The 13,844-nt window shown below is 51.5% G+C and overlaps 2 protein-coding genes across 3 annotated transcripts in view; one reads left to right on the top strand and one right to left on the bottom strand.

Annotated features, from left to right (window-relative positions):
- Positions 1-13,844, bottom strand: part of LOC142310745 (M-phase inducer phosphatase 3-like) — a 286,384-nt gene that overhangs the window by 47,212 nt on the left and 225,328 nt on the right. The gene's annotated exons all lie outside the window — the stretch shown is intronic.
- The window catches only part of RRP12 (ribosomal RNA processing 12 homolog), a 132,034-nt gene continuing 118,275 nt past the window's right edge, over positions 86-13,844 (top strand). The window contains exons 1-14 of the mRNA XM_075348380.1: positions 86-278; positions 5,118-5,341; positions 6,961-7,044; positions 7,233-7,309; positions 7,405-7,510; positions 7,621-7,737; positions 7,841-7,979; positions 8,749-8,876; positions 9,487-9,585; positions 9,671-9,762; positions 11,756-11,867; positions 12,070-12,170; positions 13,484-13,598; positions 13,687-13,829. Of these exons, the coding sequence (XP_075204495.1) occupies positions 140-278; positions 5,118-5,341; positions 6,961-7,044; positions 7,233-7,309; positions 7,405-7,510; positions 7,621-7,737; positions 7,841-7,979; positions 8,749-8,876; positions 9,487-9,585; positions 9,671-9,762; positions 11,756-11,867; positions 12,070-12,170; positions 13,484-13,598; positions 13,687-13,829 (1,676 nt within the window). The 5' untranslated portion in view covers positions 86-139. The remainder of the gene's footprint in view (positions 279-5,117; positions 5,342-6,960; positions 7,045-7,232; positions 7,310-7,404; positions 7,511-7,620; positions 7,738-7,840; positions 7,980-8,748; positions 8,877-9,486; positions 9,586-9,670; positions 9,763-11,755; positions 11,868-12,069; positions 12,171-13,483; positions 13,599-13,686; positions 13,830-13,844) is intronic.

Genomic DNA, 13,844 nt, shown 5'->3' with positions numbered 1-13,844 from the left:
TACCGCGCTGTGACCACCAGAGGGCAGTGCGCTGTGATCTGCTCAGCCGGAAGCGGCCGCACCATAGAGCGCTGTGCTGGCTGCTGGGGCGGAAGTGACCGGCCAGTGCAGGAGGCCACACGTGGGTTTCGCGTGGATCATGGGGAAGTCGGGGAAGCTCCGCTCCGGGACCGGAGGGAAAGTGAAGCGCTGGAGGAAGGGACACAGCAGCGACAGCAACCCGCAGGACAAGCGGCACCGGGAGGCGGCCAGGAGCAGGTTCTTCAGCCGACCGTCAGGTGAGAGGTGACCGGCGAGCGCTGCGGAGGGGCTCATCAGCTGACCTCCTTTAAGGGATTCCCCACTTTATGTCACTCTTCATTTTTTTTCTGTTCAAATACTCCTAAAATGTGGAAAAATGCATCTCCACCATTGAGAGAGGCTTCAGAGCTTGTGATAAGTGTTGGTTCTGTGGAAGAACTTGTTGTTTTGTGTTTATATTTGATCAGCTTCTTTTTGAGACTCACACGACGCGTTTTCATTTATGAAATTGTGGATTTTACATCCTGGCAGTTGGACTTTTCCAGTTGCAGTTTGAGCACCATTTTCTTTTCTTTTCTTCCCCATCTTAAATTGGGAAGGAGGGCAGTTAGAATTCTTTATTTTTAACCCCTTCACACCATGGCCATTGTTAGTTTGACTCTTTTTTTTTTTTTTTTTAATCCGTCAATATTGCCATACGAGGGCTTGTTTTCCGCGGGATGAGTTGAACTTTTAAATTACATAATTTATTTTACCAAATAATGTACTGGAAAATGGGGGGGGAAAAATTGCTGTGAAATTACAAAAATAAAAAATTGCAATTCAACTTTTTTTTAATTTAAATAAATCTTTATTTTTCTATAGCGTTAACATATTCCGCAGTGCTTCACATATATCAGGAATGCTGTCCCCATTGGGGCTCACAATCTAAATTCCCTATTTGTATGTTTTTGGAGTGTGGGAAGAAACCGGAGAACTCGGAGGAAATCCACGCAAACACGGGGAGAACATACAAACTCTTTGCAGATGGTGTCCTTGGTGGCATTTGAACCCAGGACCCCAGCGCTGCAAGGCTGCAGTGCTAACCACTGAGCCACCACAAGATTGCAGTGCTAACCACTGAGCCACCACAAGATTGCAGTGCTAACCACTGAGCCACCACAAGATTGCAGTGCTAACCACTGAGCCACCACAAGATTGCAGTGCTAACCACTGAGCCACCACAAGATTGCAGTGCTAACCACTGAGCCACCACAAGATTGCAGTGCTAACCACTGAGCCACCACAAGATTGCAGTGCTAACCACCGAGCCGCCTACCATACCATTTACCATACTCACTATATGTTTAGGCCCCTTATTACACATCAGTTTTTTGCCATCAGTCACAATCCGTTTTCTCAACGGATCCGTTGCAGATTGTGGCTAGACTGATGCAACGGATCCATTTTCGATGGATCCAACTAGCTGGGGGCTAAATAATATATTGTAGCATGCTCAGTTAAAAAAAATGGAATCAGTCTCCGGATTCCGTCATTTGACGGATTACAACGGCTCCTGCGCCCATAGGCTTCCATTCCAACAAACGACGGACGGGGACGGATCCGGCGCTCTCCTTTTTTTCGATGTAAACAAAAAGTGTTGCTGTGGACGCTGTCTCCGTCCCACGGACAAACATTTTTCGACAGATCCATCGAATGACGGATGAAAAGTGAGGCCATCCGTCGCTAATACAAGTCAATGAGAAAAAATTGATCCAGCGGCTTCAGTCGCCAGATCCATTTTTTTTTTTTTTGAAAATTCAACGGATTGTGACTGATGGCAAAAAACTGATGTTTGAAAAGGGCCTTAACACTAGAAGTCCCAGGAATTTCGAGCTCCGTAGGGTTCCAATGGTGGAAATGTTAAATGACCCCTCTCTGGGACTTCGTATTAAACCGGCCTGGCAGCATGATTCCCCAGATCAGAACGAGTTTGTTGATACCGAACATGTAGAAGTTTTTTTTTTCTTTTTATTTAACTGTTAAAAAAAAAATCTAGAACTTTGTAAAATAATAAACACAAAAAATACATTAAGATTTTTTTTTTATTTCCATTTTCTCTGGACTGTAACACTCTCACTTTTCAGGATCTGGGGCTCGGCTTATTTTTTGTGCTCTGAGCTGATGTACCATTTTTGGGTAGATGTAATGTTTTGATTGCCTCTTATTGTATTTTATTGTACTGTTGCGGTGACCAAGAATTGTGAAGTTTTTATATATTTTTTTGTTCCGCTGTTTACAGAGTGGAGTAAATCATTTTATATTTTGATTGACGTTTCTGAACAAAGCGATAGTAAATATGTATTTGCTAATTTCTATTTTTAATGGGGGCAAAAGGAGGGTTACTTGAACGGTTTCATTTTTCTAAAACTTTTTATATTGTCCTATTATTTATATCCTCTAAAGGGCCATTTACACGCTGCGACATCGTTAACGATTTATCGTCGGGGTCACGGTGTTTGTAACGCACATCCGTCGTCGTTAGCGACATCGCAGCGTGTGACAAGTACGAGCGACCTTCAATGATTGCAAAAGAGGTAAAAATCGTTTGTTTTGGAGAGGTCGTTTATTTACCAAAAATCGTTGTATGTGCAGTAACGAGGTTGTTCCTCCGTCCTGCGGCAGCACACATCGCTGTGTGTGACACCTCAGGAACGAGGAACCTCTCCTTACCTGCGCCCGGCCACAATGCGGAAGGAAGGAGGTGGGCGGGATGTTACATCCCACTCATCTCCGCCCCTCCACTTCTATTGGTTGGGCGGCCGATAGTGACGTCGCTATGACGCAGAACGAACCGCCCCCTTAGAAAGGAGACGGTTCGCCGGTCACAGCGACGTCGCTATGCAGGTAAGTAGTGTGACGGGTCCGGGCGATGTTGTGCGCCACGGGCAGCGATGTGCCCGTGATGCACAACCGACGGGAGCGGGTACGCTCGCTACAGAGATCGCAGCGTGTAAAGCGGCCTTTAGGCTATGCTCACATTTCCGTTTTTTTTTTAGCATCAGTCGCCTGCGTTGCTTGACGCTTGTGACTGTTGCGTTGTACAATGGGTGACAAGAATTGTCATGAATAAGCAGATTTCGCTTTCAGTGTAAAAACGAGAGAGAGCGATCAGCCGATCTCCCGGCGGCCAGCTATTGTGAGCGATCAGCTGATGGGCCGGCTGCTGTGAGCGATCAGCTGATGGGCCGGCTGCTGTGAGCGATCAGCTGATGGGCCGGCTGCTGTGAGCGATCAGCTGATGGGCCGGCTGCTGTGAGCGATCAGCTGATGGGCCGGCTGCTGTGAGCGATCAGCTGATGGGCCGGCTGCTGTGAGCGATCAGCTGATGGGCCGGCTGCTGTGAGCGATCAGCTGATGGGCCGGCTGCTGTGAGCGATCAGCTGATGGGCCGGCTGCTGTGAGCGATCAGCTGATGGGCCGGCTGCTGTGAGCGATCAGCTGATGGGCCGGCTGCTGTGAGCGATCAGCTGATGGGCCGGCTGCTGTGAGCGATCAGCTGATGGGCCGGCTGCTGTGAGCGATCAGCTGATGGGCCGGCTGCTGTGAGCGATCAGCTGATGGGCCGGCTGCTGTGAGCGATCAGCTGATGGGCCGGCTGCTGTGAGCGATCAGCTGATGGGCCGGCTGCTGTGAGCGATCAGCTGATGGGCCGGCTGCTGTGAGCGATCAGCTGATGGGCCGGCTGCTGTGAGCGATCAGCTGATGGGCCGGCTGCTGTGAGCGATCAGCTGATGGGCCGGCTGCTGTGAGCGATCAGCTGATGGGCCGGCTGCTGTGAGCGATCAGCTGATGGGCCGGCTGCTGTGAGCGATCAGCTGATGGGCCGGCTGCTGTGAGCGATCAGCTGATGGGCCGGCTGCTGTGAGCGATCAGCTGATGGGCCGGCTGCTGTGAGCGATCAGCTGATGGGCCGGCTGCTGTGAGCGATCAGCTGATAGAGACATTGACTTGAATGATTAAACACAAGATCTGAGCATGCGCAGTGAAAACAAAAGGATTCTGCTGCTCAGTTACATGCTGCGTTCCTGCCGCCCGACGGTCAGTCTTTCCACGACTGATCAGTCGGGCGGCGGATGCAACGTAAGGGCATCAGTTGCAATCTGCCACTCATACAAGTCTATGGGAACAACTGAATCCGCTAAACGGATTGCGTTGATTATCAGAGCGGTGGATTGTGACTGATCTTAAATCCGATTGCTTGTGCTGTACAGAGCAGTACATCAGCATCAGCCCCACTCTGTGTGGCAGAAATCTCGATCTCCTATGAATGTCGCTCGCAGCTGGCGTTCACAGGAGGATGGTAATGACACACACTAGTCCTCAACTGACCCCCGCCTGTCATGACAACCGATCTCGTCATGGGGCCTCCAATGGGAGCAGGCAATGGTGCTGGTGCGTGTTATATCCTGATGTCAGAGATTGACAGCGGGGTTTACCTGGTTATCAGCCACGGTCAGATCTCCGATCTTCCTGTGCCTGTTAAAGGCAGATGATGGCCGATTTAAATCAGCCGACGTGCGGGGAAAGATGCGGGCTTGGCATGTGAGCCCTTATCAAAGGCATGGACACACTGTTGATGTAAATATGTCATGAAGGGGATCCATTATTTTTCTTTTAAATATCACAATACTTTAAAAAAAAAAATTAAACTTTCCATGGAGGGAGCTTGTTTTCTGCACAGGAAGCTGTGGTTTTTATTCGCAACATTTTGGGGTAGTCTAGTCTTGAGCCTGTCTCATACACCTGCACGATCATGAAGAGGTTAGTGGACCCTTCCATGCCAATTTTTATCTCGGAGCCCCTGTGGATTCCTTTTTTTGTGTACATTGTGCTTCTGAACCCCGGCCTTCTCCTGTTCTCCGAAGTCGTTTTCTCAGTGTAAGTCTGGCACAACATCAAGGCTGTCATAGACCTAAAGAAAACACCTTCCCGTCTGCACAGAAGACTCCGTGTGATCCGGATCGTCCGAACTGTGCATGATGGGACTGTAATAACGCTGGTAGTCGTGCAGCACATACTCACGTGGTCTCATGCTGTCCTGCTCTCCTCTCCAGGGAAAAGTGATCTGACTGTAGACGCCCTAAAGCTCCACAATGATCTCCAGTCCGGGTCCTTCACCGTCCAGAAGAAGCCTGAAGAAGGCATGGAAGAGGAAACGGAAATGGCCGTCACCGAGAAGTCGGGGGCCACCTTCCTGAGCGGATTGTCGGACTGCACCAATGTCACCTTTGGCAAAGTGCAGAGATACTGGGAGTCCAACTCCGCGGCTCATAAAGAGGTGAGAACATCCCAAAGGGGCTGTGCACATTAGGTTATGTTCACGCTATGCATTTTTGCTGTTTTTATTTTTATGTAAATTATCAGTTTTTGCAGTGTTTTTACTAAAAACAAATGCAGGTACAGGAGGATGTGAAACCCATTTATTTTTGATTTTTTTTTTTTTTTCCTAAATATGACCATAGTCTTCTCCTGACTCAAAGTACAGTTTTAGTGATATATGTTAAAATGTTAAAGCAAACAATGCCTGACCAGCCCAATGCCCTACCAATGTGAAAAGTGTAAAAAAAAAAGCCCTTCCAATGTGAAGTGTAGACAAAGCTCTTCCAATGTGAAAAGCGTAAAAATGCCCTGCCGAAGGGAAACGGCGGAAACGCTGCCCTGCCGAAGGGAAACGGCGGAAACGCTGCCCTGCCGAAGGGAAACGGCGGAAACGCTGCCCTGCCGAAGGGAAACGGCGGAAACGCTGCCCTGCCGAAGGGAAACGGCGGAAACGCTGCCCTGCCGAAGGGAAACGGCGGAAACGCTGCCCTGCCGAAGGGAAACGGCGGAAACGCCGCCCTGCCGAAGGGAAACGGCGGAAACGCTGCCCTGCCGATTTGTTAAAGGGAATGTCACCAGGTTTTTTTTTCCAAATCTGAAGGCAGCATAACGTAGGGGCAAAAATCCTGATTCCAGTGATGTCACTTACTGGGCTGCTTAGTGTGGTTTTGATAAAATCACTGTTTAATCAGCAGTAGATTATCATTAGAGGACTTCTTGGCGTGCTGCAGGTAATCCAGTATGTTCATGAGCTCTGTGTTACTGCTAGATCTGCAGCAGAGAAAAGTGATTTTATCAAAATGACAAACATCTCAGTGAGTGACACATCACTGGAATCAGGATCTCTGTCTCTACATTATGCTGCTCTCAAATGAGGGAGCAAAAACCTGGGGACAAATTCCCTTTAAGTCCACGATGCCCAACTATGGGATCCTTTAAAACCTCAGCAAGAAAAGCAGCGTAAAAGGAAAACCTGTTTTGTCTGCAACTTTTTTTTTACTGCCAAGTGATCAGGTTTTGGCTGCAGAAAAAAAAAGCATTGTGTGAACATAACCTTACTCTGCCAGATTTGGTGACTGCGGAGTCCAGAAATGTGGACATGCTGATTCTCATCTAGGACAGCTTTTCTTATATATTAGAGGTGGAGACCATGCACCGAACCAGAACAAAAGACCGCATTACACAGCTCCACATAGAGGCTACAAGAGGTGAGCGATAGAATTGCAAAAAAATACATGCATTTTAACTAAAAGAACAACAAAATGCCTCTGAAGGTGTCAGTTTTCCTTTAAGTCCTTAAATAGGCAAGTGTCTTTTATTATTAGTCCCGTATTGTGCAATATGTAAGATACACACTCATTATTCAGAGCAGAGGCTGTACGCTGTCACATTCAGCAGAGCAGTCAGCTATGTGATGGAGGTGCATGAACTCTACAACGGCACAATGCCTGGACTTTTCTAATGAAAGTCGCTTTGTTTTCAAGAAGCAAATTATCTATAAAAAATAATGCACATTTATTTGTGGCTTTTAACCATGAACTTTTACAGTAAATTTTTTTTTTTTTTTTTTTTTTTTAGATTTGCGCCGTGCTGGCGGCTGTGACTGAAGTGATCCGATCCCAGGGAGGAAATGAGACGGAGACGGAATACTTTGCAGCTCTGGTGAGATTTCTCCTCCATCCGTCGGGGGGGGGGGGGGGGGGGGGAAGGTGCAACTTCAAGTTTACATAATTAGGTCGCTGACAACTAAAATTTTTGGGGTTACGTTATCCCTATAATCAGTGATAAAATTACCCTCTTACCCATGTGTGGATCTTGTTTATTGACACTTATCCGCTGTTTGCTCGCAGATGACGACCCTCGAGGCGGTGGAGTCGTCCGAGTCTTTGGCCGCAGTCGCCTATCTGCTCAATCTGGTTATGAAGAGGTCGGTGGATTTATCCTTATACCTATGAAGGTCATTTAATGTATCGCACCTCATTTATTATCATTTGCATTGGTCGTGTGTGTGTTTTCTATCAGGGTGCCAGGTCCTGTGCTGATTAAGAAGTATTCGGACACGTCGAAGGCGTTTATGGACATCCTGGCGTCACAGGCAAATAAAGGCAGCGTCTCTGCTGTCCGATGGGTGCGTGGTCCTCACTGGGGTCTCATTTCCATACATTGCATTTGCATGGCGAGATGATGTTTTCTCCGTTTGCTGCAAAAGCTCCTAGAAATGTAACGTCTATATTGCAGATTATCTCCTGCCTGGCGGTGCTGCTGCGCAAACAGGAGCTCTCCGTGTGGAGCTACCCGTCCACCCTGCAGGTCTACCACGGGATACTGAGCTTCACTGTCCATGCAAAACCAAAGGTAAGATAAAGGATCCGTTCACGTTGCTCTGACAAGCTGCTATATTCTTAGGTGGGAATTGGAAATTTACTAAATTCTTGATTTTGCTTCCATGATTTTTTAGATTCGTAAGGCAGCGCAGCTTGCTGTGTGCTCCATCTTAAAAGGCAGCGAGTTCATGTTTTCTGATTCACCCCCCACTCACCACCCGGCCGCCCCATCCACCGCTAAATTCTGTATCCAGGAAATAGAGAAATCTGGAGGTAAGAGACCTGGACAGGGTCCGCTGCTGCCCCGTCTCCCGACTGTGGGCCCTGCTGCTTCCCCTCCTCTCCCTTGACTGTGGACCCGCCGCCTCCCCCCTCCTCTCCCTTGACTGTGGGGCCGCCGCCTCCCCTCCTCCTCTCCCTTGACTGTGGGGCCGCCGCCTCCCCTCCTCCTCTCCCTTGACTGTGGGGCCGCCGCCTCCCCCTCCTCCTCTCCCTTGACTGTGGGGCCGCCGCCTCCCCCTCCTCCTCTCCCTTGACTGTGGGGCCGCCGCCTCCCCCTCCTCCTCTCCCTTGACTGTGGGGCCGCTGCCTCCCCCTCCTCCTCTCCCTTGACTGTGGGGCCGCCGCCTCCCCCTCCTCCTCTCCCTTGACTGTGGGGCCGCCGCCTCCCCCTCCTCCTCTCCCTTGACTGTGGGGCCGCCGCCTCCCCCTCCTCCTCTCCCTTGACTGTGGGGCCGCCGCCTCCCCCTCCTCCTCTCCCTTGACTGTGGGGCCGCCGCCTCCCCCTCCTCCTCTCCCTTGACTGTGGGGCCGCCGCCTCCCCCTCCTCCTCTCCCTTGACTGTGGGGCCGCCGCCTCCCCCTCCTCCTCTCCCTTGACTGTGGGGCCGCCGCCTCCCCCTCCCCCTCTCCCTTGACTGTGGGGCCGCCGCCTCCCCCTCCCCTGACTATGGGGCCGGGGGTCCGCTATCACTGCCCCCTGATTTTAATTGCTTTCATAGATTTAAACCCATTTTTTCCTGTTATTTCCCTGCTGTGCATAGGCAGTAAAGAAGCCACCACCACCCTGCACATGCTGTCACTGCTAAAGGAGGTGCTGCCATGCTTCCCTGTCATCTTGGTGAAGTCCTGTTGTGAGACTTTGCTGAAAGTCATGACCTTAAGCCACGTGGTGAGTCCTACATGTTATAGTATATATGCATATAAGGCCACAGGCCAGGAGAACCTCGGAGTCCTTTTTGCATGGTAGGGGAATTTTGAAGAGGAGCTTTTCTAGTTTTGTTTGCTTTAGTGGATACTTTCATTACCCGCGGAGTGGCCATTGTGGAGAAATAGCTCTGTTATTCCTACTGGAAATGCAAGAATAAAATGACAACTGGGTGTTACCGTTCCTCCTGAGAATTCCTTGCAAAATTAGTGATGGTGATGTCCCACCTCGATAATAGAGCGGGTGAAGTCCTGATGGAACTCTGCTTCTCCTTTTACTTTTTTTTCTTCTGCTGAGTGGCCCAATCACCTGGACGTGCAGAGTATTGGGGGTGAAGCGCCATTAAAGGGGTTTGGGCTGGCCGTAGTCCCCCACGTAGCCACTAAATATAGAAATGGCCCCTTCATTCTTTGGATTGGTGGCCGTCCCAGAGGGACATTCGCTGGTTCATTGAGCGGCTGAGCCCATTACTGCAGCGCATGGATGGGACTTGCCTGTTAATGGGACAGACTTGGCACCTGTAGATGGCGCCGTCACCATTGTCTTGCTGTAATGAAGGGTCTCTTTTCTGCAGATGATCACCGCCTGTGCCATGCAAGCTTTTCATGCCTTCTTCAACTCCAGCCCGAATTCCCAAGCTCTTACAGCGGAGCTCAATGCTCAGATCATCACTGTAAGTATAAATCCGCCATCTCCCTCCATTTACGATTTTACTGTATAGTCCGACATATATATATTCTTACTGCTTATCCCGACAGGCGCTGTACGACTATCTCCCCAACGAGAATGACCTGCAGCCCATGCTGGCCTGGCTCGCTGTCATGGAACAAGCTCACATAAATTTGTCCCGGTATGGAAGCCAAATTCTTATAATGCGGAGCACACAAAAAAAATGTACCGTGTTTTTAAGATGCACTGAATTATAAGACGCCACCCAAATTGAGGAAAAAAAAAGGGGGGTTCCGTCTTACAATCCAGGGGTGTCTTACCGTGGAGCGGGGTCACAGGAGGCAGGGGCGGTGGTGGAGCGGGGTCACAGGAGGCATGGGTGGTGGTGGAGCGGGGTCACAGGAGGCAGGGGAGGTGGTGGAGCGGGGTCACAGGAGGCAGGGGCGGTGGTGGAGTGGGGTCACAGGAGGCAGGGGCGGTGGTGGAGCGGGGTCACGGGAGGCAGGAGCGGTGGTGGAGCGTGGTCACGGGAGGCAGGGGCGGTGGTGGAGCGGGGTCACGGGAGGCAGGGGCGGCGGCTGAGCGGGGTCACGGGAGGCAGGGGCGGCGGCTGAGCGGGGTCACGGGAGGCAGGGGCGGCGGCTGAGCGGGGTCACGGGAGGCAGGGGCGGCGGCTGAGCGGGGTCACGGGAGGCAGGGGCGGCGGCTGAGCGGGGTCACGGGAGGCAGGGGCGGCGGCTGAGCGGGGTCACGGGAGGCAGGGGCGGCGGCTGAGCGGGGTCACGGGAGGCAGGGGCGGCGGCTGAGCGGGGTCACGGGAGGCAGGGGCGGCGGCTGAGCGGGGTCACGGGAGGCAGGGGCGGCGGCTGAGCGGGGTCACGGGAGGCAGGGGCGGCGGCTGAGCGGGGTCACGGGAGGCAGGGGCGGCGGCGGAGCGGGGTCACGGGAGGCAGGGGCGGCGGCGGAGCGGGGTCACGGGAGGCAGGGGCGGCGGCGGAGCGGGGTCACGGGAGGCAGGGGCGGCGGTGGAGCAGGACGCTGCTGTGGGTGGTGCAGCGGGTGTCCCAGATGGTCGCTGCGGACGTTGAGGCAGGAACATCCAGAAACTGTTGGCGGTAGCAGCTTCAAATAAAGGTGCCCGGAGTCGGTGCGTGTGTAGATAGGGTTGTCATCTGCGCACGTGCCGCCTCCTACCCATAAATCTCCCAGCAGCGGACTTAAGGAAAATGGCGCCTGGGCGAGATCTTGGCTTGTCATTGAGCTGATGGCGCGTACGCAGATTGCGCCATAAGCTCAATGTCAAACCAAGATCTCGTCCATGTGCCATTTTCCTCAAGTCCGCTGCTGGGAGATATATGGCTGGAAGGCACCACGTGCGCAGACGAGAACTCAATCTACGCACGCGCCATTATTTGAAGCCGCTACCACCGATGTTTGCAGGATGGCCCCCTCCTCATCGCCATTAGCACAGCGCCCATAGTATTGCCCCTGCCTTTTGCTACCCCTCTTCACCACCTCCCAGTAAACTACATTCAGATCATAAGATGCACCCTTCATCCCCCCCAAAAATAAATTTTGGGAGGAAAAGTGTCTTATAATCCAAAGATATGGTATTTCTATGGATGTGTGGTGATGTCCTGCAGTATAATCTTTCTCCAGTAGATGGCAGTCGCCTATCTCTCGGGCTTGTGCTGTTGATACATCCATCACACAGAAGAGCTCAAACGGGCGACCTCGATCCCACAACAACAGCAATAATCAGAAAACTGCGCCTCATAAAACATTAATGCAATGTGCAACTATTGTAGAGATGGGATTTGGCTGTAAAAAGGGAGACGGGTCACGTGGAAGTTGCACTCCTCTAGTTTATATTGCAAAAGTTATATGCAACCGATATTCCAATTATTCTGTAATTGTACCGATATAATGTTTCCAGGTCATTTTATCATACAGTAAACGACGTAAAACTAAACCCCCAAAATCCAATGGCACAATTGGCATTTTTTTCCCACCGTTTCACTTGCACTTTTCACCATGTTTTATGTATTTTTGCATTGGAAAATGAACGGAGAAGCAAGTGGCTATTCTGATGGAGAAAACCAAAAATGTTCTGGTGCCTGTAGGAACAAAAAGCAGAATAGAAATGAACATTGATCTTGTATTTGTGTTTGCAGATTGCAGAGTGACTTGTGCCTCGCTCACCTCCCCCGGCTCTTCTCTACGTCCATGACTTGTCTCCTGTCCCCGCACTCCCAGGTGGTTTCTGCAGCCGCTCACACATTAAAGGTACGTGTCAGGCCTGGGGTAATACTAGCCGGTTTGTGTGTTTTAACTGATGACATTTCATGCTTTTTTCTCTCTCGCCTTATTGGGGGACACAGGGCCATGGGTGCTGTGTCCCTCAATGAAGGCTCAGAGAAAAAGATTTTACGGTGAGTACACAAAAATCCTTACTTTTTTCATATGGACCTTCTGCCTTTTTCTCTAGTCTCTTCTTACAGAATGTGTTGCACCCCACATCGCAGAGATTGGACCCGTTCCCCCCGCTCCGGTCACCGGACCCGCTGGTCACATCTGTAAAATGTTTAAGTGAGTACCTCCAGGCGCCCGTCCTTGTGGTTGGCACCTCTGTATGATGCACGCCGCCTTTAGCATTAATTATTCACACCCCGCTGCTGGCAATCTGGGGTTATATTTGCTCTTACACTGAATGCATGGATTTCTGAAAGCCCCATATAAAGCAAGGGATCGTTGTGCTTATGGAGAATAGTTTTTCTAATTTCCAGTCTGTTTTTATAATCTCTGCTTGCATTATAGTGGCTGGAAATCTGATGTAATGACATTGTATGGCCTGCTGTAAGGGAGCGCCAGAGCCGCAAGGTCATGCATCATTCAGAATAGCATTCAACCTCTGAAGGGGAAACTGATGAGCTCAGTGGGGGTGGAGGCTGGTGCACAGTGTGTGTGTGTGTGGAGGCTGGCGCCCGCTGTGTGTAGGGGGGGTGGAGGCTGGCGTGTGTGTGTGTGTGCGTGCGTGTGTGTGTGTGTGTGGAGGCTGGCGCCCGCTGTGTGTAGGGGGGGTGGAGGCTGGCGTGTGTGTGTGTGTGCGTGTGTGTGTGTGTGTGTGTGTGTGTGTGCGTGTGTGTGTGTGTGTGTGCGTGTGTGTGCGTGTGTGTGCGTGTGTGTGCGTGTGTGTGCGTGTGTGTGTGCGTGTGTGTGTGCGTGTGTGTGTGTGTGTGTGCGTGTGTGTGCGTGCGTGCGGCGCGGGCTGGCTCTCGCTGTGGGGGTGGGGGCTGGTGCCCGGTGTGTCTTGGGGGATGGAGGCTGTGTGTGTGTGGGGGAGGGGGGGGGGAGGCTGGCTCTCGCTGTGGAGGGGGGTTGGAGGCTGGTGCCCGGTGTGTGTGGGAGCTGGAGGCTGGTGCCCGGTGTGTGTGTGTGTGTGTGTGGGGGGGCTGGAGGCTGGTGTACGCTGTGTCTTGGGGGATGGAGGCTGGCTGTGTGTGTGTGTGTGTGTGTGTGTTCGGTGTAGGGGTGGTGCAGGCTGACCCCATTTGCCGGTGGGGGGCTCGACCTAACATTGTAAGATATCGGTCTAGTCAGCATATGACTATGTAAAGATGCAGGGCTAGCAGGAGGCTGCTGTTGGCTATGGCCGGACACTCCATAGAGAAGGCAGAAGTGGTGTATTACCATCGCTGTATAGCACTACATGAGCCCTGTGTATACAGAATAGAAAACGCTGACATCGCTTCTAGCTGCAGACCCCTCAGTTGTCCTTTTTTCGGTAGCTGGGAGAGAGCGGGAGCTGCTGAGTCCCAACAAACCCAGATGAGCAGCGAGAATCTGCAATAAAAAGATATATTTCAGTTCTTGAGAATTCTATTTCATGCATTTCTCCCCAGGTTTGTAGAAGAAGGCCTCTCCTACAAATTCCACGCGTCCTGGGTCTTTGTCCTCCAGGTTTTACAGACCTTTTTTCAGTCCGCTGGGAAGTTCTGCCACCCCATGATGAAGAAGGTAACGTATACAATGACTGGATAATGACTTTGCAGCGATGTCGTTGTTCCCTTGCTCTCTGTGATCCTCTGTCCTCCATCTATTGCAGTGTTTGCAGACTCTTGCTGACCTGCGGATATCGGCTCACTTCCCTCACACCGCAGAGCTGGACCGTGCGGTGGGAGCGGCGGTGGAGAACATGGGGCCGGAGGTGGTCTTGAGAGCCGTCCCGCTGCAGATTGACGGCACAGAGTAAGCACCGTCTGT

Source organism: Anomaloglossus baeobatrachus, chromosome 5 (genome assembly GCF_048569485.1).
Source record: "Anomaloglossus baeobatrachus isolate aAnoBae1 chromosome 5, aAnoBae1.hap1, whole genome shotgun sequence".
Classification (NCBI taxonomy): domain Eukaryota; kingdom Metazoa; phylum Chordata; class Amphibia; order Anura; family Aromobatidae; genus Anomaloglossus; species Anomaloglossus baeobatrachus.
The sequence above is the reverse complement of the archived record's forward strand: the minus strand, read 5'-3'. Positions and strand labels throughout refer to the sequence as shown.